At 40.7% G+C, this 27,996-nt stretch overlaps 1 protein-coding gene across 8 annotated transcripts in view; it reads right to left on the bottom strand.

Annotated features, from left to right (window-relative positions):
- The window catches only part of LPAR1 (lysophosphatidic acid receptor 1), a 95,079-nt gene that overhangs the window by 46,645 nt on the left and 20,438 nt on the right, over positions 1-27,996 (bottom strand). For 7 of the 8 annotated variants that reach the window (XM_081152094.1, XM_081152092.1, XM_081152095.1 and 4 more), the window contains one exon: positions 6,573-6,728. In XM_081152094.1, coding sequence (XP_081008220.1) covers positions 6,573-6,617 — 45 coding nt within the window. In that variant the 5' untranslated portion in view covers positions 6,618-6,728. Of the gene's footprint in view, positions 1-6,572; positions 6,729-22,593; positions 22,736-27,996 lie in introns of those variants that run through there. The other variant, XM_081152098.1, reaches the window with a different exon arrangement.

The raw sequence follows: 27,996 nt of genomic DNA, 5'->3' as shown, positions 1-27,996 counted from the left end.
GTGTTTATCTAACTTGGCTTTCCTTTGATGGGTCTTCTGGCCTAGTATAGAAGCACAGCATACACACTGGCCACACGAAGAGGTAACTACATTCTCCCTGTAAAGAACTCCCAGAATCATTACGGGGAAAAGGGAACGAACTAACATATGTCAGGTATCTATTAAGGAGCTGATACTGTACAGAGCACCTGACATAGTTTGCCATTTAAACTTGTGAGCACACTGTGTATCATTTAAATTCTAGAGATTTTTTTAAAAATAAGGCTAAACAAGATACCTATATTGAAAGATCCCCTAGCTATGAGATTTGAACCCACACTTGAACCCAAACCCACTTGGACCTAAGCTCATGCGTTCTCTTTTTTCAATTTCATGTTGGGTGAGGCCAAATCATATTATGTCTTCATTGTGTGACAATGGGAACATGCTTCATACCACAATTAATTGTTCACACTTTAGTCTAAAAGAGAGCACTATCAATATATCCATGATCCCTTATTTTCGAGACCCCTAATTTAGCAATTGCAACCATTCCCTTACTTTGGAGCCTTCCATGCATGCCCTAATTTTTCATTCTTCAGTGGTAAACTATTCTGATTAATATTTCAATCTATTTCCAAACTTAGGGAATAAAGGGGAAAACATTATTTAAACCTTGACAAAAAGCATTGAGTTTTAAGCAGAAGAGCAAACTAATCCAATCAATGTTTTTTAAGGATAACCCAACATACCAACTACAAAATCACTTTTCAGAAAAACAATTGGGGAAATCTGAATATGTCTGAGTATAAAATTATATTAGAGAGTTTTTAAATTTTGTTAAGGATAATAATAGTGCTGTAATGTTATGTAAGTGAATGACCTTTTAGAGATTCACATTGATGTATAAAAGTTGAGATAAGATGACACAATCTCAAGGATTTGCTTTAAAATACTTCACCTCCGTCAAATAGCAGAAAACAAGTTAAATATGGCAAAATGTTTATGTGTTGAATCTAGGCAATGGCTATATTGGGAGTCATTATATTATTCTTTTTATCTTTGTGAACATTTGAAAACTGCCATAATACAAAGTTCTTTAAAAAAAAAAAAAAAGTCAATTGCAAAAAACAACCCATTTAATATGGAATTCAATTGCTTTATCCACAAATATCTACTCTCTAATATCAGAATTAAAACCTCTAAAACATAGATTTTGGAAATACGATGAATTTTGTTAGGCTAACCTATTGGTAATGATGTTGAAAAACACCTGTTTTCCAACAGACAATAAGTAGAGACCTACTTGTGTTTTATCAGAACACTGGGTAACAACTAGAAGAACAAATCTGTTGTTTTAAGACATTGAAAATCTACTCAAATTCATGTCTTTAATGAAAGCTACAGGAAATCGTGTAGGAACTTGGAGAAATCAAAATGTCTTTGTTTCCTTGGATTAAAACCAAGATAGCTACTTAACAAATGACAGACAGAATGAAATACCTTGTTAAAAAAAAAAAAATACTGATAGAAAACAATCCTCCCTTACTGGAATCATAGGTCTGACACCTGAATACCTTGAAGTCTTCAAACAACTATTCTGGTCTCTAATACCAGTCCTGGATTTGAGAGAGGCCAACCCACTCATTCATGTATTGAACTACTGACCCTTCCATTCAAAAGGAAAATGAAACTTTTAATCCATATCCTACCCACAGTAACTAGATGAACCACAATTAAAGTCTTTCTAAACAGGGTTCTAGAAAGAGAAAATAGTCATTAAGATGGCAAATTTTCGGTGTCCTATCCCGCCTCCATCCCCCACCACATCCACAGGGTAGGAGCACGTTCACTTAACCCAATGAGCATGGTCCTGTCTGCAAACAAGTCCCTGGAGCTTCCTCCGGGTAAGGAAGCTCTCTATCAGCGTCTGGACTAGCAGAACTATAAATCAGCTACAAACACACCCTTCCTGCTGCTGCTAGTCCAGTTTCGCCTCACAAGTCATCCTGCCTCCTAGGAACAAGGTGCTCTCTGAGCATGAGAAAACAAAAATCCATCTTACAGTCTAGGCAGGGGCAAAGCAGAGAATACAAACTTGTCCCCCACTTCAAAGCACAAGCCATATCTTTCACTAACTAAATAGCAATCCCAGCAGGGGTGACAATGAAAGCTTTCTTCCCTATTATTGTTTGAAACAACCACAGGCTATTTGTTCATATTAATTAGTTTATATCTAGTATTAGGCAGCCTTGATTAGAAAAATGCTCTTTGTTACCAAATGAATGGAGTAACAAACAAAACCAAAAGCTTTTTTTTTTTTAATTGTTGTTTTGCCTTAGCAAAGAATTTTTTGCCTTAGAAAAGAAATGTCAGGCCTTTCACACTTCAGCGTGAGCTTATCTTTACACAGGTCCCTGAATTCACCCTAAAAGAATGCAAGTTGATGTGCCAGACAATACCAGGCTAAGCTGATTGAGGAACTGCTTGTTATTCCTTGACTAAGGAGAAGCTGTATTTAAATTACCTTTACCTTCTCCGAACTTGGGGGAAACTTGATAATAAGAGAGATGACATCAATACAAGCTTGGGGGCAAGGACAAGTCAGCCTTGAACTAAAAGTGGACTGCACAAATTACACGTGAAGAGCTGACATATAATCAGGAGGCCCACCATCGACCAGAGGATCCTGGGAAACAAGTGACCCAGTGGTCTGCATCTCTCCACAAGAGTAAGTTGCCTTTGCCTGGGACCTAATACCCCAGTTTACGGCTGACTCCTTCCAAGAGCACTTGGGTTCCCCCAACCATCAGAGGCTACTACTCCTCCCCACATATGGTAAGACTAAATGGGGCTCACTGCCCTGGTTGACATTAATTAATGAACTTGTTCAACAACATTGTCAAAAGTCAGGGTTTGAACCCAGGTCTAAGGCTTAAAAGCTACACAGGCTTCTTCAAGATTAATGTTAAATTCCTTAATGTTAAATTCCTTTGCTTGCAAGGCCCTGCAAAATCGTCTCCAACCCTGTAACCTAACCCATCTGCCGCCTCTACAGCCAGAAGTATGCTGATAAATATATAACAATGGGCTCTTAGGAGTGAGGGACTGTGTTTGCCAATTTCCATGATGTAAATACTCCACCCCGGCTGATTTCAAGCTACAAGCATGAAGTCAATGGGCTCACTAAATTCCTGAAAACTTAAGAACCAGGTCTTGTGAGCTAGCAGCGCTGGCTCTAGCATGTCACTTCAACCTCGTGCCCCATACCCTGCAATTATCCTGAACTAACACGCAAATGCTGTGCTCTCTCTCATCTTGGGACACTTGACATTTACACATGCTATTTCCTCTACCTTACCTCATTCATAAGCTCCCAGCCTCCTGGTCTTCCTTCAAGAAGCCTTCCCTGATCTTCCAAGTCCTTCCTGGGTGCTCTGCTTTACTCCTGGAGCACCCAGACTTCCTGTGGCATAGCATCTGTGACCCATCATTGCAACTTTTTGATTCCTTATCTATTTCCCGCTACATTTCTAAACTCTGGCGGGGCAAAAACACTGTTTATCTTACTTATTCTTGCACCCCCAGGCCTGCCACAGTGCTGGCTAAATGGTAATACTTAGATGCATTGAGCAATATGTAGCAGATACTGTTCTAAGTTTTACACATGTCTAACTTCATCTCTTAAACAGCCTTATGAAGTTGGCTTTATTATTATCATGCTCATTTTTCTGATGAGGAAATGCAGGCACGGAGAGGAAGGAACCCTTTCTCCCCCAACCCCCACTCCTTTGTGCTGTTAGTAAATGCTGGAGCTGGGATTCCAGCCCAGGCAGTATGATTGGAGAGCCCAGTGCCTCCTTCCAAACCAGTATTTCTTGACTCCTCCCACCCCCATTGGTGACTCTCAAAGAGAATGTTTTCATTAAATTTAAATTCTCCCTAATGAGAGAAATGAAACACAAAAGAGTAAGATTTCTTCAGGTAGGATTAACCTCTGGAGGGATTTTCCATCAGCCAAGATCCAATTTTTGCCCTCGTGGGGGCAATATCATTCCCTTTGATAAAGTATGCTCTAGAGCTTTTGCTGTGCATTTACATAAATGTACCATATGTTTATCCCCAAAAACATATGGTCTTAGTTTACAGTTTTAATGATATCTTCCTGTAAGCATTATTCTACATCTTGCTTTCCTTTCCCTCCATTAGATATCTTGGAGAGATGTAGCTGTGTTGAGATATACAGGGGTGGAGCAAAAGTAGGTTTACAGTTGTTCGTATGGAAAATAATACAATAATTAACAAATAATAATATAAGAATAAATTCCGTGTTTCGTGTACTCACAACTGTCAACCTACTTTTCCCACCCTGTAGACTTGTCATTTTTTAACTGCTGCATGGTACTTAAATCATATCAAATGCCTAAATTTATTAAGTCCTTCCACGATCATATATTCAGAAAGTTTTTCATTTCTTGGCCTTCAACTAAGGCTTCAGTGAATCTCTTCATGCACGTCTCCTTGGGCTCATGCATGAGTGTTTTTCTAATGTAGATACCAAGATGGGAATAGGGGATGTGCAAAGGTATATAATTTTAATAAGTACTGTCAAATTACCCCCAGAGTGACTTCACCAATTCATTTTCCCACAGAGAATTCACAAGAGTATGTTTCCCCAAGTGTTTACATCAAATATGACCTCTTTCTACCTTGGGTGGTGTTAAACATTTTAATTAAATGAGTCATTTAAAAGTATTTATATTACTCACCAGCTGATAGCAGCTTGTGTAAGAGGGAAGGTGTGTAGATAATATGATGTTGTTGGAAATGTTGACAAATGACAGAGCAAGGCTGGGACACTGAAACGCCTTGTCGGGAAAGCCTGTACTATAGCCGAACTTCACAAAAGGCGGAGCATATCATCACTGCAGGGGAGCAGCTGCAGTGGCTTTGAAAAGGTGACCTCAGGCAACAGGCGCTGAATCTTTTTACCCATTGACCAAGTCTCTCAGGCACCACAAACACTATCGAGGGGAATGGAAACCAAACACCTTAAGTAAATGAAGTGTTTCAAAGACAATGATCCATTTACCAGAAAGAGAAATACACATAATGGAGATAACACTATACATCCTGGGAAATAATAACGAAAGCTTTAAAATGGTAAAGAAAGGCAAGGACTTTATCCAAAAGACAAAATTCCAAGGTGTCTCAGAGGTTTAAAAAAAAGCAAAATAAATAAAAATGCCCCTTTCTCCCGCTCCCTCTCCCTTCCCTCCCTTACACATACAAACGCCCCTCCTTGAAATACGTACAAAATGTAGCAGCTTGTAAAATAGCACAGAGAAAAGAGTGTGGAATAACTTTCTGTATCATCAAGAGTAAAATTTTAACCAATATGCTTCTTTCTCAAAGGTATGTTTTTTCCTTTAAACTGGGCCTAAAAATGACTGTCATGAATGCGATGGGAGGTCACAGTTTAGAAGGAGGTGAAGGAAGAGCAAGTAGAAAACTACACTTGCTGAGCACCTAGTCGTGCTCTTTTCATATATTCTGTCTTTTAATCCCTATAACCATCCTGTGAAGTGTGATTACAGAAAAAGAAACTGAAGCTGAGCGAGGTTAGCAAGACTCCGGCGCCTTATCCAGCAATCAGTATGTGAACTCAGGTCTAATGACTCCAAAGTCCCTTGGCGAACGAGCCACTCGCCTGCTGAAACTGAAAGAGTCCAGTAAATACCCGAACAGATCAGATTGTAAAATACTCCAAACAAAGACAGTGTTCCTTCAGTATGACTGGACAGTTCCTCACTGGACAGAAAAAGTAACTCGTGTTGCCGTTGTTCAGAAGTTTCTAGAATTGCATTTTCTTTTCAAAGGTACTAAAATAGGTCAAGGCAAAATAATTGTAAAAACTATAGGAGGACAACAAGACAGCATTCAGAGAACTGGCTGTAAGATTGTGTCTGTTCTGAGATATTTCATTAAACCTTAAACAGGTCCAGAGAGGCAAAGAAGCAGGGTTCACTTCCGACTGTCCTGATGTGGAATTTGGCGCCTAGAGGAACAGCCCAACAGCCGAGGCACTGAAAACCCAGGCCCTGCAAACAGAGGCCAGCCCGCTCAAAACACTCCCTCATTGTTCCAGCTGCTTCTTTTTTTAATCCTCAACTGAGGATAGTTTTTTCCATTGCTTTTCAGAGTGTGGAAGGGGGAGAGAGAAAGAGAGAGAGGGAGAGAGAGAAACATCGATGTGAGAGAGACACATCGACTGGTTGCTTCCCACACACGCCCCGACCGAGGCTGGGAATGGAGCCCGAAACAGAGGTGCCTGCCCTGGGCCGGAATCGAACCCAGGACCCTTTAGCCCGTGGCTGACACTCTAACCACTGGGCCAAAACGGCCAGGGTTCCAGCTGCTTCTTGAACTAAACAGCACCCGGCTCACAGAAGTACTATTATCTGAACAGCCGCCATATGATTTTTAGAAGGATACACATGATCCCCAGAGTCAAGCAGGCTTTCTGAAACTCGATTTAAATATTTGACAAAAACGGTGATTAGCTCAAACCTGGGCTGGTCTGAATCGCTTACCTGGGGCTGTGAGATGACAGGGGTGGCAGTAGAGGCGGCGGCCATGGCGGTTCTGTGGTTGTGGGCAGTGACCGGGCCCCAGCCCTGCGGCGCCAGACGCAGGAGTCAAATTCTCGTGCTGATTAGATCGCAGTCATGCTAGGAGAGGCTGTGCACCTGGAAAAGGACAGGAAAACCCACAGTTAGCCTAAGAGCATGACCGCATGGGAGTGAAGTGCCATCTGCCAGAGGAAGCAAAAAGCCATCAAAATTTGGCACTTGATACCAAATGCCACCTACTAGCCTAGCGGAAAGGGGAACCCAGGAGAGAGCACCTAGCATCTCAATGCCGAGACTTCTGTACCATGTGTCCAAGTCCGATTAAGTTGATGGATTTTCATAGGTTTGAATTCAATTCTGCAGGCTAGCTAGATGTTTTGGGAGAAAGGTTACGTGTCTGTTGGAGTGTCTACCTCTTTCATGGTGCTTCTCTCAGAAAATTATAGGACCCCACAGTGCGCTGTTTTGTACTGAACTTATTCCTGGCATCATTTTGTGCCCCTCCTACTTCTTTAATTTTTCCTTCTCATGTATTTATAATTCACGTTACCTTGCTCTATCGTAGGTAGGGCAAACAGAGGCATATATAAATAGCATGACAACCAAAAACCAAGACAAGCAGGCAAGTGAGACTCAATTCTTCAAGACACACTGCGCGCTCAGATCCGATATCATTCTGGCAAGCTAAGTCCTTAAGCAATATAACCTTAATGTATTTTCAATGCAGTGTGGGGCAAAAGTAGGTTTACAGTTGTTCGTAGGGAAAATAATACAATAATTAATAAATGATAATACAAGAATAAACTCTGTGTTTTGCATACTCACAACTGTAAGCCTATTTATGTTCCACCCTGTATTCTGAGTACATAGAGTTGCCCAAAAGGTGAATCCTGGGCACCTATCCTACAGAAAGGATATAAAAATTGATGTGAGAGATATATTACATGGCATCACCACTGATAACAAAAGGGGAGAGGTGGAGACTGGGGCTTAATGAAACCCTACTAGAGTCTGAGCACTGGAGCGGTCATTTCATAGACAGTGTGAGTCAGACAGCGCTAACTCACTTCATAAATGGGGAACCTGAGGCTTTGAAAGGTTGTGCAACATACCCAAAGTCACAATAGCCAGGAAATGAGGGCGCTGAGACCTGAACCAGGACCCACTCCAGGGCCCATGTGTTTTTTATAGACTAACCCTTCAAGGGAACAAAAATGAAGAGAAAGTGCTTGGAGTCTTTTAAGCACAAATTTCAGGTAGTCGTGACGGAAGCAGGATGTAAATCAGATGTCCTGCAGACAAAGTGTTTTCCCCAAACCCTGACACAGAGACAGTCGAACTGCTCTCATCTAGACAGACCTTCCATGACGTGTCCCTGGTTCTGACTTACATTACATGTCCTTGAGATACACCGTAGATAACAGATTATTAGTTTCATATCTTCAAAAAGAAAATAAGGAAGATTAACTGCCTCCCCCTAAAGCACTTAAGATATATCTAATTTTGAGTCCCTTTTAAAATGACGTATTGTTTTCAACTCTGAAAATACAAGGGCTAAGCAATTCTACCTCAAAGGGTATAAATCAGCTCTCTCCTGGAATTAGTCTTAAAATTACGTCTATGAAACCTATTTACTTCCCAACTTATTTACGAAACTGAACAAATCATGGGGGAACTAGACCCAACGACAAAAAAGTCAATATCCTAAGTAATACTGCGCTTTGGTCTCTAGTTAAGTAAACTGGTTTGTTCTGACATACTAGTCCCCTGCTTTCCCAGGCCCCAGACTGTCAGCTACAGACCTGCACAGAAGTTCTAACGAAATACACCCCTCTCAAACTCTTCCAAGTACCTGGGCGCTTGTCCTGCAGTTCTTTCATCTGCCATCATCCTAACTCCTCATTTCCTCTGCTTGAGCTCCAAGGCTGTGCTCCAGCTACAGGAAACCACAAAGCAGTGGGGGCTGGCCCCGCTCACCCCAGCTCCCCTTGGCTCATTCTGTTGCCTCCAGTTGCCTTCTTGTCTTCTTCTCCAGTTGCCTCCGTTTTTTCCATTCTAGGCATCCCTAATCTCTTCTAATCTACACCATTCTTTGCAAAACTATCCCTAATGCCCCACACTTGCAAAAGATGAGCTTTGCCACTTATGTATTTACTTGTCCATTCATTCATTCATTCCCCTATTGTCACTGGATATGAATTATCTCAATATCGCTCCCTACAATTCAAAAATGGATATATAAAACACAACTGACAAATGAGAAAGCTACATAGGCTCATTCCGCTGTGCCAGATTACTAGAGAAATAAGAGTAGGAAATATCCTGAGTCAGCCCTAGAAGCCAAAGATGAATCCCAACTATTGCTTAAGCTTCCAGAAATACAGGGGTGGGCAAAAGTAGGTTTATAGTTGTTCATATGGAAAAATTAAATACTACAACAACTAATAAATAATAACAGAAGAATAAACTCTGTTTCGTGTACTCACAACTGTAAACCTACTTTTGCCAATCCCCCGTATATAGAAAAAATCAACATGGGAGGTTGATAGCAGAACGAAGGCATATCATTGCTTTCATGCGAAGCTGCAAGTGCATGGACAGATAATCAGTAAAGGAGACCCCAGCAGATTCATACTGATATTCCTAGTACAGCGGGAGGAGGGCTGCAGGGAACAAAGCCAGGGAGAGGTGGCATACATTTAAAACACACTCACTCCTCAAAAGGGGTTCTTGGCTCCAACTGAGCAAGTCATCTCTGGTTGTATTTACTTCTAACTTACATGTGGCCATGATGATTGCACAAGAAAACACGTGGGGTTGGGGGGAACACTACCAACTGGTTTCTGACATGGGCAGCCATGCCAAGTGACGATAACCTGGCTAATTACTGAGTGCCACCCCAAATACCCAAAAGAAAATCCCTGGTTCTGAGGCAAATTTCATTTTGATCACTCCTGCAGCTGATGCTGGCTCCTTCCCTCCATCTCACAGGAAGATGAATTTCTAACTTGCAGATTAATCTCCTATAAATCTAACCTTTTCTCTTCATCTGGACTTGAGTCAAACAGTGACTCATTTCAGTCTCTTGAAAGAACACAGGGCAATACCCGACGCTGAATATGCATAGACTTTTCTCTCTAAGGATAAGCAACAGAGAAAAAATCCAAATCCACCAAAGGCCAATGAAAATTCCTACCGTTCAAGAGAAGGGAAGACTCTAGGATCAGAGCAAATATTTACTTAAGAAATAGGTGTATTACATGAAAGGAAACTTTAAAAACATATGAGATCAGAATGAGTCTGCATTAACCAAAAGGGAAAAAAATCTGAATCATGAACTTAAATGAAGGCAGTTGATAAAGCAGAAAACAGAATAAAAAAATAAAGCAGAAAATGGTATTAGTGAAACAGAAGATAAACCAGAGCTTAGAGAAATAGGGGAGAGAGCCACGTGGATAAAGATTTTAAAGTTTCCATCCCAAAAACAGAACAGATGAACAAAAACCACTAAAGGAGAAAAAAAGAAACCATCAATGCTGAAACCTGAAAAGGAAAAATTTATCCTCAAAATTTTAGAAAAGTGTTGCACATATATAGAAACATTTATATCAAATAGGAGAAAAAAAAATCAGACTTGAAATTTGCCACAGAGAGCCCTACAGTCTGGCAGAAATGAAAAAACTCTGAACCCCAAACCTGGAAAAATAAAACAATGAGATGCAGGCGGGCCAATGCCATAGCTTAGCTTTCCCAGTATCCCTTCTCCCTGCCGGAGCCAAATAACGTCTGAAGCCAGCCCGCTATCATCTGAGGCCTGAGAATGGAAGATTCTTCTCTCCCAGGATCCAAACAGACGAAAAGACTTAAAAATAGTAACATCAGGAAGAAGACATGGACGCACTGAAACAAAAACAAAATGCTTGAAAACCGATCATTTGAAATTCAGGAGGATCGGCATGTGAGGTTCCAAATGTAAAAATCCAAAATGTAGAGCGAAAAGCAATGAGAAAGCTAGAGGACTAGTCCAGGAGATCTAAGAGCCAAATAAAAGCGATTCTAGAATAAAAAAATAAAAAGGAAAAACAAAAAAAAAACCCACGAGGGCAAATCAAATAACTACCTCAAAGCCTTTTCTGAAGAGGGAAAGCCCCGTTTGTGGAAATGCAGAGGCCCAGCAGGTGCCTACCTGCCTGCCTCAGTGATTTTAATACAGCCACGTGAAGCACACGGCGTGAGGTTTAGTTTTCTTTTGCGTTTTGTTTCTTCTCACCCTAAATTTTTTTTAATCAGCTAAACTATCAGAAAGTGAGAGTGAGGGGGAGCTCATAAACAAAGGATTAGGATGCGGTCTTGGGACTTCTCCCCTGCAGCCTGGAAGCTGGAAGAGATGGGGCAATGGGGAAGGTGACTTACTGCCTGGAACTCCATCGGAGGGTGGGCCTCAGCAAAACAGAGATAAACTAAGGAAAAGGCAGGCATGTGATGCAGGAACAGGAGGAAGTCAATGCAGAGGAAGGACAAAGGGAATTCCTGGCCCAGCTGTGAAAGGAGACCCGCCGAGGACAGGTAGGAAGACACAAGGCAGCCTTGACAGCATAACTGTGCCTCTGGATGCACAGGGTGGCTAAAAGGACGTTTACAGTTGGGAGTACATCAAACAGAGTTTATTCTTGTATTATTATTGATCGAGCATTGTATTGTTTTCCATAGGAACAACTGTAAACCTACTTTTGCCCACCTGTGTGTGTGTGTGTGCTCGCATGCATGTGCGTGTGTGTAATAAACTGCAGGAAATGGTAAGAAAAAGGGAAAAATTTTTCACCGTTTGAAAAAGGAGCCAATCAATACTGTTTTATTTCTAAAGCCGATAAAAAGAGAATTTCAGGCTTTAAAGATCTAGACAGGAAGGGAAAGGGGGGGAAAGGGTGACAAAGGAACGGCCAGGCTACCTTTTTTATCTGAGCTTCCTGTCCACACCACTGCGGCCTGTGACCAGGGAGGCAAAGGGTCGGGCTGGGCTGCAGCAAGCTGTGCTCACTTTCAGAGGCCATCTGCTTCCCATGCAGTTAGAACAAAGAAATTAGAGAAGCCCTTGGGAAACCAAATAATTTCCTCATGTTTTGTTGTTAAGTACCATCTCTACCTGTGGCGGCCAAGATCTTGCTGCAGTTACTCACAGAAGACAATATATTTCATGTTCTTAAATCTTTCCTATTCCACACACAGAATCAGTTTTTCCATTTGCTTCTCCAGCTTTTCTCTTTTTTTTCTTTTTTTTTATTTACTTACTGGTTGATGAAAGATGTTTCATTTTTGTTTTGTTTTTTGAAGATTTCTTTAATTGAATTAGAGAGAGGAAGGGAGAGGGAGAGAGAAACATCAATGTGAGAGGAACACTGATGGGCTGACTCCAGCACATGCCCCACCAGGGATTGATCCCACAGCCTGGGTATGTGCCCTGATCAGGCATCAAACTGGCAACCTTTCAGTGCCCGGGACAGCACCCAACCAGCTGAGCCACAGCAACCAAGGCTTTCCAATCAGACCTTTTATTCTACATTTGGCCTAAAAAGCCTATCATTCTTTCTACATGGCATTCAGCTGATCCATTCAAAGGAAGGAATGCAGCTAGCCCATCCTGCTCATGCTGCCTGCAGAAAGAGAAACTCAAGTGCCACAATCTCACTATTTTACATGTATTTTATCAGTTCAGAGTCCAGTATCCTACAGAATGAAGAAACTGGCCAAAATTATTGAAATAAGCTCATTGTCCTGATTTCAAAGGCTGTGTTGACAGGCATGCAGTCTTCACTTTTGAACAGTGTTCCTGATGGGGAGAGAAGCTATCCTGCCTGAAGCTTGTCAAAATAACTAGGAATTGTAAAACACGTCACTACTAGGGCAAAGAATAATATTGGCAATACTCTTAACAGTCTCAATCTTAAGATACTTTATGTTATATTGCTTAGGAAATGGGGGAAATCTGTAGTTTAGAAATAGTGGATGAGGAATGAGTTGGAATTACAGATTTTTGAGTTAAAGAAAAATGAACTAAGTGAATGTGCTCAATCACGAAGGGAGATAACAAGAAAAGATGGGAATTAAGGAACAGAGTTAAATAAAAGGATTGAGAAAATCCTCTTAAAGGTAGGACAATTAGAAGAATTGGATGAGAGACAGACTGACTACTGCCCTGTTTATTTCTGTTGGCTGGGGTCCACATGTCTAAACTCTTGATCAGCTTAGTATCTGCAGCCATGACCCTCACCCATTTGCATAGGGACCCAGAGCAGTGCAAAGACTAATGGAAATTAAGAGTTCCACCTAAGGCATCATAGGGTGGATATATTTTTATTGAGGAATGCTTGAAGAAGAATCCTCTGAGCCAAGCTGAACATTTGCAGCCCATGGATTTCTGGGGGGAAAAGAAAATTACAACCTCTATAACCACACAGACTCTTACAAACATAACCCATGGAGGAGTCTTAGAAGAGAGAGATATAGAGCCACGGTTTTCAATAGCTACAGAAATACAAATAGGTGTAAGAGTACATGTGTGCGTGTGTTCAGTGAGAGGCTAGGAGTAGTGACACCCCAATAACAACAAATATTTTAGCACTTCGATCTTGGTCTCTAACTACCATTCTCTATTACAAGGAACCAGGCTCTTTGGAGAAATGTCTTTTTCCAGAGCTGGGAAGAGAGGGGTACATGATGACTCGGAACATCTTGTGCCAGAAAGAACAACAGCACCCAAAGAATTAAGGAGACACGTTAAAAGGACAAGGAAACTAGCTTGGAGGTGCCCCACCACCACCACCACCCCCCCTTGGCCTAAATGGAAATTTTTGAGCTTATAACTCTTTGAACAAATTTATAACCCTTTGAATAAAAGAGGAAGTCATGAATTCATTTTAATATAAATAAACTAATAAAAGTTTGACAAGAAATGGGATATTTCTTATGCATTACAAAGGGAAAATAGTAACTGCAGCGGTGAGGTCTGTAAGACACCACCATAACCAAATGATCACAGTAAACATTGCCGGAAACTGGGACAAGTCAACCTTGCGCACCACCTCATGGGGTGCAATGAGAAGAATGCAGCATCACTTCTACGATACTCCTGCCAAAGTTTCAAAATCTGAACTTAATTCAAAAGGAGGCATGGGTGAAACCCAAAATGAGAGACATTCTACAGGATAACTGTCCTCTAGTCTTCAAAACATCAGGTCATAAGAGAAAAAGAAAAGGGAGAAACTGTTTCCTATGAAAGGAGACTAAGAAGAGGCATGACAAATAAAACGCAAGGTCCTTTGCCAGAGTGTTGAGATGACTGGGAAAACCTGAATGGGATGTGAAAATCAGCTGAGAGTAAGGTAATGATGTTAACTTCCTAATTCTGACGGTGGTTTTGTGACTATGTGGAAGGACACCCTTGTTAGCAGGAAATACAGTATAAAGTATCTGAGGTTTGTGAGAGCAATGTCAGCAATTCAGTCTTCATTGTCTTGTGAGCTAAAAGGTTCTCGGGACTTGTGCACTGCACTTGCAGCTTTTCTGTAAATTTTGGAGAAGGCTTGGGGGGTGGGGGGAGCCGGGGCAAGAGACGAAGCCCTATCACCTAAAATAAATGTGTTTCATTAGAAGAGTGTGTTCATGTGTCACTACATGATATGCCCAAGAATAAATTTAATTTAAAAAATGTTTTAATCTAGTTAGAAGTTACTGTTACAAAATGCGTGCTGATCCCAGACACACATGTGCCTGATTCCGGAGAAGACAGGAAAAGCGTCTCGGACAAATCGCACAGTGTAACAGGCACGTTGCCAAGAGTCAGATAGGTCTTCTGAAAAAGGAGAAGTCTGGACCACAGTAAACAGTGCAGGCACCATCGCGCCACCAAGCTCTGCTCTATTTTCAAAAGCTAGAGAAATATGACAGTAATAGAGCGATACCCTGACATTGGATGAAACAAAGAAAGGGGCAGAAGCCCCAGCAATCTGTCTCCTCTGTTTGCAGGATACAGGGAACTGTGAAAAGGTACCGTGTTCTTTGAAGATGGTGGATTATGAAATTTCTTCTGCCTGCAGTGAGAATAATCTCTTCCAGATGTTGTTTGGCCCACAATGTGCTATTCAAAATATGAACGTTGTGTTTATTTTCAAAATTCAAGAGCCAAATAAGAAACCTAGTTTCCTTCACTAATCTCTAATAAAACTGGAGATAAGTTAGCTTTAAAAAAAAAAAAAATCAGTGTACATCCCAAGTCTAGACGTGTACATCCTGCCCAGAGTTTTGAGGGGGAAACAATTATACCTGTTAAATACAATCCTAGTATCTGCTTTGCCATGGGAAAAATAATGAGGCACTTAATTTCATTTCCTTTCCTGCTCCCACTATGCAGCACTTTTCCCCTAAGCAGTCCCTCATGGCAATATCTCTTGAAAACAGTAAGTACAGAGGGAAATCTAAAGAAAACTAGTATTGTGCTAGAGGATGAATTAGTCCCAGCTGGGCTGTGGATATGTAAATACCATAGTTTCCTGACAATTCACATACATGCTTTTGCCAGCTTGAGAGGTCAGCAAGAAAAGGCTGGCCTCATTCATTAATACAACAGTTCTATGAGCAACATTTCAAACATTATCACCCCTGTTGAAGCAAAGGGATTTCAATGACTCCTCTCTGTGCACCATGAGTTAGTAACTATACGAAAACAAACAAAAAAAGGGCCCTTCCCGAACTTTCGTGAATGGTATTCTAACTCCTGTTTCCCTTTTATTCAAGGGTTTTAAATGTTACAGGAGATATCTTTTAAAAATGATTGTTGAAAGCTGTTTATCACAAAAGCAGCAAAAAGAAACGGAAAGGAAAGAAGCCTTTTTATAAACTGAGACGACAGAGTAAAACCACAAAGTGGCCCCAAAGCTCCCATGCCTGAGACGCGACCCCAAAACCAATGGGAGACCTAAAAACAGCTGGGAGGCACCACTTTAAAGACTTCTAACCGTATAACTGCTAGCCTGAAAGATGCTGTCCTACATGTCCAGAAAATCCTGGCGTGGGGAAAGGGGGCACCCAAACGTGTAGAGATTGGAGACTGCCATTCAGAAGACTTCTAAACAGTGTGAAACGGGATTATATGGCCACCCCAAGGAGACAAGGCATTATAAGATTAGAAAGGCAATTCTGGTATAAAAGGAATCAGAAGGAGAAAAAAAGTTTCGCTAAACTGACATTACCTAAAAAATCTGGGAGAAGGGACAGCCAAACAGACGGTGGATGCAGTTTCTACCAAGAATTTCCTGAGGCCTGAAAAGGGAGGCGTGGGTTGTAGAGTGGGGCTTAATGTGATTGCTGTTTTAAGTCAAATAAGCAGGCAGCATATGTATAATTCCTTCATATTCCAGGAATTCTCCATCACACTACTGGAGTTCTGGGCTCCAAGAAACTGAATGTGGATCCACTGCAGAGAAGTGGCTCCAACGGGAAAAGGGAGGAGGCCACGTCTCTGAAGAACCACCCCAGCTCCTCTGGGTGGTGGCTGTGTGGGTGACTGGGTGACAAGCAAGGACCCTTCTCCTGCTGGGGCCTGATGGTTTCGTTTTGGAGCCTGATCTCAGATCCATGTTACATGAACTCTTCTCAGTTGGAGTTCGTAGCACCACACTGATTTCTTTTGGCTCCAATCCTGCGTTGCAGCTGTTTGTACTTATTTGAGGTATGGTGTATTTTGAAACAAAACGAACCAGATTTCCCCTACTGCCTATGTCAGTGCCTGGTAATGGGAAACATTAACTCTTTCACAGCCAGGGTACTGACGACTGTAATGGATTCATCATATGGAGGAAGATATAAGGAGACCCTGAGCCAGAGCTGGGAAAGGTTCTCCAAACAAAAAGCTCGTTTCATGGCAAAGGGCAGATATTTTATTATTTACTTAGTCTCTGGACCCCATCCATTTCCAAACAAGTTTCAACCAGGTTATAGAAAGTTATAAAGGTACAAGAGTCATGACTATTAACAATTATATGCCAACAAACTGGATAACCCAGAAGAAATGGAAAAATTCCTAGAAACATACCAAGACTGGGTCGTCAGGAAGAAACAGAAAATTCGAACATAACAACTAAGTAGATGGAAATATTATATCCCAAGATATAAAAGACTAGGACCAGGTAGTTTCACTGGTGAATTCTACCAAACATTTAAAGAAGAATTAATGCCAATCCTTTCCAACTCTTCAAAAATACTGAAGAGGAGGGAACATTCCCAACCTCATAACAATGCCAGCGCTACCCTGATACCAAAACCAGATAAGGACCTGATGAGAAAAGAAAACTACAGGCCAATACCCTTGATGAATACAAATGCAAAAGTTCTCAACAAAATCCTAGCAAACCAAATTCAACAGCATTAAAAGGCTCATACACCATGATCAAGTGGGATTTCTCTCTGGAGTGCAAGGAAGGTTCAACTTATGCAAATTAATAGGCATGATGCAGTACGTTAGTAAGGGGTAAAAATCATCTGACCCTCTCAATAGGTACAAAAAAAGCATTTGACAAAATTCAACATCCTTTCATGATAAAAACTATCAACAAATTAGGAATAGAAGAAATATAACCTCAGCATAATAAAGGCCATATGTGACAAACCCACCGAGAGCATCATATAGATAAGAGTAGGGCCACTGATCCCTGGGCCCTACTGAATCAGACTATTGAGGGCCTGTGTTACCATTTATAAACCTTGGGCATTAAAATAACACACTTAGCAAAGCTACTAGGAACATGTTATTTTTGAACAGGATTCCATCCCAGTGTGTGTCCACAAGAATCAGAGCTGCAAAATGTACCCATCACATCATTATATGAATTAACCCATGGAATGAAACTATTTCATGCTGCCCATCTGACTGGTGAAGGGTTTTGCCAAAAGCAGCAGCTTTAGTGTTGACAAAGTCAATAGCAAGGTCTTCTTTAAGAAAAGGAATGGCCAATAGGCCTGAGGCTTCTTAAATTCATTTCCTGCTCATGAGCATAAGATCATAGGATAGCTGTACTAGAAAGGCAATATCTCATTCACTCAAAGATTTTCTTGAATTATAAATTTAAATTATAAATTTAAAAGAAGGAGGAGAGATGTGGACACAGTTAGACTTTACATCATTTGAAAATAAAATTTGTTCTGTCAAAAGGTAAATCCTTTATGATTTACAATGATTCTCAGTATGGCTGTATCAATCCTCTCAAAAAGCATTAGTCTAAAGAAATATGAAAGTCTAAAATCAGTCAGTTCAACCCAGACATTTCATTAGAATCAAAGCTGTACTTAAATCAATAAATCTTGCAAATGGTCATAAGCTGACTTCTGAATAAAGATGACATCAGCCCTTGATATTTCCCCACCCAATTTCCCGTTAAAATACACATAAAGACAAACAAAAAGACTAAACTCAAAATGGCCCTGAAACCAAGAATAACAGCCAGCCATTCATAAGAACATGGGAATAATATCTATTTCATACAGTGAAGATGACGCTTAATTAAAAGCAGTGTCCAATGAATGCTTTGCTTGCTGAAAAGGAAAAGCTGGAAGTAAGAAAGTTCAACCCTCCCCCCCACTGCCTCCTTTTCCAGAATAAAGAGCGGGGACCAATGAGAGCAGCAGGGAGCAGCCCAGCACTGTGCACCTCCGCCTCCTGAAGCAACCAGACAGGGACCCACTACTCTCCTTCTCCCAGCACTTGCAGAAGTGCCGGGCAAAGAAGTTTCTTCATAAATCAGTAAGCACCATCTATAATCCACTGGCTGGTTCATGGCCTCCTGAGTAAGGAAAAACAGAAGTCTGGTTTTAAAAGATCTGGGTACAGAGAGAATTCTAACAAGAAGAATTTCCTTGTCACCAGCCAAGTCTCTTAGGACTGATTTGCAGCTCAGGAAAGAATGGGCTCCACTTTGACTGGGGAGACTTCTTTGGGGGTGGGACCAGGGTTTTCTCCTGTTTCAGCAGTCAAGGTACTGAGCCTCAGGGGTCCTGGGGGGGGGGGGGGGTCGTCCTCGTGGATAGTGTCAGTGGCTCACTGCAGGAGAACACCTGGCTGGGTGGGGAGGCAGGGCTGGAATCTAGCAAACGCTGCACCACTGTTCCAGCTGCGTGCCTGAGTGGGGAGCTGGGCCCGCCCAAAAGAATAAGCCTTCTGAAATCATTCCGGAGCTACACGATTGGAAAATGGGGGATGATTTTAACTCCAAAATCCAGGCCTGCACTGTCCAATATGATCGTCACATGCCATATGTAGACAGTGCAAAAATAAAGCATTTCCATCGTTGCAAAACTTTCCATTGGACAATGCCGGCATGCTGCCACAAAAACTATGAAGTGGAAAAAGCTTTGTCACTTTTTAACTAAAATGGAAGTGATATTATTTTCTTCTGCAAAATGTAGTCTCCAGAGAGATCTAAAGTCTTTTTGGAGTCAGAATGCAATGTAACTAAATGCATCTAGAACAAGGTATGCAATAAGATGGTTATAATACACTAATAGTCCATCTTTTTGCTCATTGTGTGTTTCTAATTTTAATGTTAGAATCAAACACATGAAAATACTGGTCTGTCTTAAGTAATATGCCTTAAAAAGAAATAGGGTTCTAATGGCATATTCATCTATTATACTTTTCTAGTAAATTCCCTTGAGAAATCAATTTTCAAACTTACTTCTAAGCCACCCCAATCTGCACACTAAACAGTAAGTCACCATAATATATACAAGGTGGGGCAGGTTTACAGTTATTCCTATGGAAAATAATGCAATAATTAATAAATAATAATACTATAATAAACTCTGTGTTTTGCATACTCACAACTATAAACTTAATTTCCCCACACCCTGTATATTTATTATAATTACCCTGAGGCAAAATAAATAAATTTAATTTTACCAGAAAATATTTACTGTGTGTCAAAGTTAATCACACATTATATGACATTATATATGAATTATATGAAATTATAGATATATAATTATATTATATATAATTATATGAAATTATGTGAGAACATATTTCAGAAAGAACTTATCTTTTATAACGGGGGATGGTATCATATAATATGAGCAATGGGGGAATAGTGAAGATGAATGTAAACCAATATCCTTCACCTTTTGAGAGCTGGATAGGTGGACATTCTCTTACCCCTAATCAAAACAGGATAAACCAGAGGATCTAAAGCCATAAATACACATAGGATTTTTCCTGCCAAAGCTAACAGAGCAAAGCAATTAAAACAGTAAAAGAGAAATATAAGAGTCAGGCTCTAGAAAGATGTGTCCACCCCAAGTCTAAAGTACTAGGGGTGTGTGACTTCTCTTTAAAATATGGAAGTGTGGTTACAGGAAGCCTAATTTGCACACACAAGTCAGGCACTCTGGGAATCCAGGCCGGTCATCAGAAGCCCATTTAGAATGGGAATCCCTAAGTTCTGTGGAATCAATAAGAAAGTATTTAAACCACAAAGATTCATTCTCAAACACAGAAAGAAAGACTCTGGCTGCTCCAGCCCTGGAGTTCAGTAGGCAGCCAGAACAGTCCAAGGTAGGAGAGAGTGAGTATGTGCACACCAGCATCTCACGTGCCTGTTCAGACAAAGGCTGGCACGAGAGAGACCAGCGGGGGGGCAGACAAATCATCCTCGAGTCTATCCTGTGGGGAAACCTAATGCAATCTGCTTAGCAGAAGGTATCACACATTGAAAGAGAAAGGCTATCTCTATAAACATGTAGTCATCTCTGAGGATTCCTTCAAGAGTCTTCCTACCTGAAAGGAAAACTTCCTTCTGTTTGGGGGTGGGGGAGTGAGAGAATGGCATCAAGTAAACTATTATTTGGGGTGCCGGGACAAAAAAGAGGTGGCAGCAATCACAGAATGAGCAGTCACCTAGATGCCAATGCAACATGGTAGAGGAGCCCTCTTCCTTCCCGAGAGCACCAGCCCACACAACTGGAAAATGGAAACTAAGCCAAGTACCTGTGGAAGTGAAGGCGAGATGCTGGGACCACCTACCCTAGTAACTGGCCCCCCAAACTTCTGATTGCACTTCAGGTCCTCGTGACTCACAGAAACAAGAATGTAATGGAAACCAGAATTACGTTAAACAGCAACAATCCAAAAATACTGAATTTCTTTACATATTCTTTGACCACTGTTTCAAGCAACATGTAATAATCATATAGTGTTGATAATATCAAAGGCATATTCATTATTTCAATACAGTTTGTCCCAACAATTCACACTTAGAGGGAAATACCCAAACAATTGTCCCATGAAGACATAATCAAGGCTCTGTCATACACCCGGTAGACAGAGGCCACAGTTCTTCATGCCATAAGTAGTTGTGAAATGCATGCCTCGAAAAACTGTATCTTCCAATGACATTAGTCACCAGTTTGGGCCGACACTGCAGGACATTTCTCTCATCCTGGTCCTCAGCTGGCCTTATCTAGCTTTGAACTCAAGTCTGCTTCATTCAGTTATACTCTCTTCTGCACCTTCAGCTTTGTTCTCACCTCGGTTCCCAGCCCTCAAAATAAAAGCATGCTATAAACCCTATTTTAAAAAGAAAACAGGAAAAGATACTCCCTTGACCCCAACTACTAATGCTTCCTCTTCCCCCTCTCCTTGCCCACCACCCACCCTCTCTCTCTCTCTTTTCAAGGCCAAGAATATTTAAGGAACAGCCTGTGCTCGTTTCTTCAGCATCCTTATATAATGCACATGGTTTCTGCCTCCCCGTTCAAAATTTTGAGAGAAGATCACTTTCCTCTAACTAAGGACATTTCTCGGTCCTTATCTTACTCGCCCCTTTAGCGGCCTGTTACACTGTTAATCACTCTTTTTAAACTTGCCCTGCGTGACACTGTGCTCCCTTGATTCTTAACTAACTCTGACCGCTCCTTCTCAGGCGTCTTTGCAAGACCCTCTTCCTCTGAGGATCTGGAAGTGCTGGGGCTCCCTGAGGGCTCAGCCCTTTTCTATTCCACAGCAGCTCACTCTCCCTAGGCCATCTTATCCATACCAATGGACCCCACAGACACCTGTAGGCTGATGATTCTTAAATATGCATCCCATTCCAGAACATTCTCTCACTCCTGCATTTCATTGAACAACTTCAAATTCAAAAATATGCCAAATACAACTTACTATTTTCCTGTACTGAGCATGTCACTAAATCCTGTTGACTACATACTTTCCAATAGATTTAAATCCATTCTCTCTCCTCCAGCCCCCACTGTCACTTACTTAGTTCGGGTCATCTCCCAGGGACAATTGCAAGGGTTTCTATTGCTAATCTTATTTCATTTCTCTCTCCCTCTCCAATTTAACCTCCCATAATGATCTGACAAAACTTAAGAAATCCTTTCAATTGTCAAGAATTGGGAGGGAGGAGGCAAACTTCAGATTTCTTTGCACACTCCGTAAGACCTCCCATGATCTGGCTTCTGCCTCATGCATGAGCAAGTCCTCCATTGTTTACCAACCAAAAGACTTGGAGTTCCTAGAAAACACTGTGTTGTTTCACACTTTTTCATATTCTACTTTCACTGAATGAAATGCCCTCTTCCAGTGCTGATCCACAACTTAGTCTTTCATGATGAAGCCTCAGCAATCTCCTTCTTAGTCACCCATACACACACTGCCATCAGCAGCAAGTTGGTTGTGCACCCGTATATGCCATCATCTCTGCACCTTGCATGTAAGAGATAATATTCATTACACTAAACTCTATTCTTTTATGAAGCAACTACTGGACTTTGAACTTCTTGAGGACAAAGTCAGCGCTGCAATTATTTTTTTATCTGAATGCTCAGTATGCCTGGCTTATAAACAATCCTCAATAAAGGCTTGCTGAATAACAAAGGGAGAAGTTAATGTAGGCATATGGCCACTAGAAATAAAAAATGAGTTAAAGAATTTGTTTACCCGCCCGGCGGGGCGTGGCTCAGCGGTTGAGCGTCGACCTAGGATCCAGGAGATTGGGGTTCGATTCCTGGTCGGGGCACATGCCCGGGTTGCTGGCTGCAGCCAATCAATGACTCTCTCATCATTGAGGTTTCTATCTCTCTCTCTCTCCCTCTCCTTTCCTCTCTCTGAAATCAATAAAGATATATATTTTTTTTAAAGTATAAAAAAAAAAATTTGTTTACCCAAGAGTGCAAAGTATTTAAACATAACTTAATTTATTTCCTAACCAGTGAATCTCCTTTATTCACACGTTCATGCAATAAATACTTATTGAGCACCCACTGCACACAAAATGCTGTACCACACAAGAAACAACATGCTGGTAACAAAAAGTGTTCCCAGCTTTCTCAACTCACTACAAACTCTGGCAATGCAAGAGCCTTCCTAGGAAATCCCATACAATCTATTCCCAAGGGCCATTAGGAAAACAAACATACACACAAGGTGGGAGGATGACCCTATGGTAAGCATAATAGCTAACCTTCTTTAACACACCCCTTAACTCACCCTGTCTTTCTTAACACACTCACCTGCTTCTTCTCCAGGTTCACCACTGCCTTAGTTTATTTCCTCACCAGTGAATCTGCTTTATCCACACATTCATACTATTAAAAAATTATACCGTAGTCTTCCATTCTGGAAATACTGAGGACCAATTACCCTGAAAACCCTCCCAATACAAAAACATCTAAAACACATACACACACACACACCTCTCACTTTTGTGTATGCTTAGTCAAGTTCACCAAAAAAAGTAATGAACCTCCTAAGAAGCCAAAATAGGTCAAGAAATCAATCGAGGTAAAAGAACACTAAACCTAGCAATTGGTTATATTCCAATCCCAGGTGGCTTCTACAGGCAGAAATCAAGTGGATTGTGAAAGGCAGATCGAAATCCTCTACAAAAACCTGGGACATCCACCCTCAGTAGGTGGACCATGGGAAAAACTACGGACCCATGTCACACAGGGAGTGAGTAAGGAGACTCGACTATCTCTGACTTGGATGTAGGTAGGAAAGAGTTTCTCCTGAGAACATAGATCATGACACTTGCCCTTAACAGATTTGGAGCCTGAATTCATACAATAGGTGTGGTCACCCCATAAATCTGAAGCTGAGTATTTAAACTGATGTAGACATGATCTGACAGTGCCCTTAAGGCATCCAGCAGAAGCAAATACAAGTTCTTCCTGAACTGATTCACCTTAAGTTCTCAAATAATCCCCAGAGAAAAAGCTTCTGGAAACGAGAGCTCACATAAAAAAAGAAAAATCACAAAACACATGAGGAAGCAAGCCAACACATACAAGCATCATCAAAAACAACAAATAGCAGAATGGGACAAAGTCTACGGATGATGGAATTATCAGATACAGATGATGAAATTAAAATGTTTAATATGTGTAGCAATAAAAGAGACTATATTAAAAGTATGATATATTAAAAATGACCATACAACTTTGAAAAAGAGCCAACCTGAGTTTCTAGGAAAGAAAAACATGGTATTTCAAACTATTAAAAACACGATGAGTGAGTTAAAACATTAAGTGCAACTGATGAGAAAATTAGTAAACAGGACCATGGCTACAAAGAAATCACACAGAATGGAGGACAGATGCACAGAGGTAAGAATTTGGAAGTGACATTCATAGGCAGGAATGATAGTAAAAGTCTCAAAGGCATCTACATGGAGATTCAGAACCATAGAACCAACGAACAGGAGGGAAGTGTTATTCAAAGAAACAGTGGATGCAAAATGCCCCAGAATTGGTGGTAGACATCCTCAGACTCAGGAAACAGCAAAATCAATAAAAAGAAATCCACATGGATACAAATTTAGTAGTGCATATATTGACACAAAAATGTTTGACACATCCCTAAGGTAAAACACACACACGCGCACACACACAAAGTAGTATATACTCATGTCATTTTTATTTTGTAAAAAGTGTGGATTTACAGAATGTGTACATACTTGGAAGAACTGGTTTAAATTATTACTTTTTTAAGGGGAAAGATTTCTGTCAATTTTTTATTTATGTTTTTTATCTTTTCCAGGGATTCTGAATTGTATACGTATCGTTTTTATTAAAAAAGTTACTAGAAATTAAAAGAAAATAATACTAAACATATCTATGTATTTGAGTATATGAAGAGACATATACTAAAAATGTTAACAGCTACTATTTGTAGTTTGTAAGAATTTGGATAATTTTTGCCTATAGTATATAATCAATGACCAAATAAATTATATGTATAAATACAAAGGAATAAAGAGTTCATATTTAAAAGCATTAATAGTATTTTTATTATAGATGCTAAGTTACTACATGATTTATAACTTTTGTATTTTTCAAATTTTCATTGCTTTATTGCTTACATTGTACACATTTCATTTGTTATTTCACAATTAAGAAAATATTTTTAGCATATGCATGTGGATACATAGGTGGGTCAACTGCAGTTGATCTAGAATTCTGGTTTAAAGTTTGTGCAAGAAAACCCCATTTTAAAATAATCAAAACTGAAATCAAATGTGCGGCATATCCATATATTTATATATAATGTTTTCAGAGACTTATAACTTTATGGGAAAGTGTTGCCTTTACATGTTAAAACTTTAAAGCACAGAACAAAAATATGTGCAGATCTCATAAAGAACCTGCAGGGGAATATCGGGCAGAAATAATACAAGAATGTTAACAGTGGCTGTCCCCAGTGTTGCAGTTTCCTTCTTGCATTAAAATCTGGGGAAGGAGAGAACAAGGGGGCCAGTCAGGGTTTCTCAGTGTTGACACACATCTGGCCTCAATTTGGAGTCTTGGGACTCAGAGCGGTGGAAGCAAGAGAACATAAGACAGGGGCTAAAACCACCTATCTTAAAACACATTAAAATTTACAATTTTTGGCATTTGGAGGGGGAAAGTCAACATTCACTATGGCCTTTCAACATCAGAGAAAAAGACCAAGGCAACCAAGAGAAAGGGGGCAAAGCTAATAATGCTTGGCATCTGCACTTCTCTTTAATGACATCAAAATCCACATCAGATATACGATTTGTGTGTTTGTGTACAATATCCTTGAACTTGAAACCACAGATTTTAATCTCTAATTTATTCAGGAATAAAAAATCAGACCATAAGCAGCATACTTTCATGTGACTTTAAAATATATATTAGGAGCTAATGATAGGAAAGCCATCCCAGGGACCCAGCTGCTCTTCTGTAACCAAGTTGAATCTCATCCTTCAAACACTTCAAGGTTTATCAGGCAGATGAAGATAAAGGTCAGGTCACCTGTTTCTTTCTTTCCTCTTTCTGATAAGTCCTATTTCACAGATCCTTTACCACTCCTTTCCACTCTCCATGAGAACACTGCAATTCTTAAAGGGTGCACCTAAAACACAATACAGCAAGCTTGCTGGGTGGTTCTGACCAACCAGGATACAGTGAAACCAACACCTCACTTGCTCTCATTTTAACTGTTCAGAGAACTGACTATAATGAAATACAGTGTACAGTTTGATATAACAGCCATTTCAAAGGGGTCCAGTTCTGAAAAATGCTATTACTATGAAACTAAGAATTACAAAAATTAGAGTCCCCAAACCTACTGTTTCGCAAAGAGAATGGTCCACCAGCAGAGTTTGTTAATAATGCAGAGTCCTGGATCCTTCCCAGATTGCCTAAATCAGAATCTCCGAGAGAGGGCCCAAGACTTTGTATTTTAAATATACTCTCTGGTGATTCTAATGCAAAGTAAAAAGTGAAAACCAGTGCCTTACTCTATGATGCCAAACTGTTACTGCTTTACCGCACACAAACTCATTCATTCATTCTCTATCTCTATCTCTATCTCCTGGCAGCTCACAAAGGCAGAAATGAAATGACTAAAACAAACTGGGTTGGTTTCAATTGGTGGTTAAACTGGGATTAGAACCAGGGACTGGTAATCCCTTCTTTTAATTCCAATCCAAGCTTATCCCTCAAGAGAAGAACAGAACCGGGGCTGTAGTAAAATGAGGAGGGAGCAGACTATTCGAGAAGGTTGAATTAGGGAAAAGAAATCACCTAAAACAATTCTTCGCTCACACTTGATCCTTGCAGATAAGTGGTGAATAGCTGAGGAACTGTTCAGTTTGGAGGAACCTGCCAGAAAAGAGGAGAGGACTGGGAAGGCAAGGAATGAGAGGAGGGAAGGAAGGATGGAAAACCCCAAGCAGCAGAGCGGGGAATTCCTGTGACTGTACAGGACACACTAGTTGGATTCAGCCGAGGCTCCGTGAAAGTTCTGGAGTTTCACTCTTGCAATTTCAATTTTCACATTTTCTCGTATTAATACGAAGCTTTATGCAACTCAGGAAATGTTCTTCCCCAAAAAGGCAAACTCAACGTCGAAGTAGTTGACGTCTGCATTTGCTGCGACAACAAAAACTCAGAAGTCATTTGCATATTGTGGGTCACATTTATTTCCTCAGATATCAAGACAAAACCCTAGCACTGAACACAAAGTGCGCCCATAAATTCTTTCCGTTGTTTTGGGTCCCAGTTTTTTAAACAGCACTTCATTCTGTTTCCAAATACAGATACAAACTGCAGACAAAACATCCTACCACAAAACTAAATCCAAAAATGTCCCGGATCGACAAATCCACAATAAAGAGGCTAAACTCCAAACCCTAAATGGTAAATGTAATGACCATGACCTTTGGCATGTGGTAAAAGATGAATCCAATTAATGTTACCTTAAAAAGAACTTTGGTAACTCCTCTCCTTCCTGCCGTAATTGCCCATTACAGGCCTCAGAAGCCAGCTGTTTGGTGGAGACAGATCAGTGATACACAGAGAAGCATTTTCTGACCAATGTACGACTTCAGTCTGTGTAAACTCTGTGAAACATGCATTAATGGATTCCAAAGGCATTTAAAGAGGCCATAATCTGTTAAACATTTACAATTACAAGGGGATCAATAAAAATGGAATTGTTGAACGGTAACTTTCCAGATTCCAAAACAACAAAAAGTTAGCAGTGACTGAGAAAAACACTCTTGCTAAATCATGAGGCTGGAACGGACATTAAAGGCTATCTAGTAAATCCCCCTGACCCTCCATTCCCTCCTCCAAAACAACTCAGTCATCAAGCAAGTCATTAGTGAGGGCAATTTCAACATATCTGAAAGCCTGACCTCTCTGCTTACCCCCTCGTTAAGCAGATTTGGCCCGTGACACTTCAAAATCCCCTTTCTAACTGGAACTGTACATCCGTACAGATGTTCGCACTCACACTAGAGCTGCCCTTGGACGTGAAGTTACCCAGCTTCCTGCCCGCTCCATTTTCCCCGTTCATCAGCCCTGTCCAGCC

The sequence above is a fragment of the Miniopterus schreibersii genome (assembly GCF_964146895.1).
Source record: "Miniopterus schreibersii genome assembly, chromosome: 11".
Lineage (NCBI taxonomy): Eukaryota > Metazoa > Chordata > Mammalia > Chiroptera > Miniopteridae > Miniopterus > Miniopterus schreibersii.
This window is presented reverse-complemented; position numbering and strand designations above follow the sequence as displayed.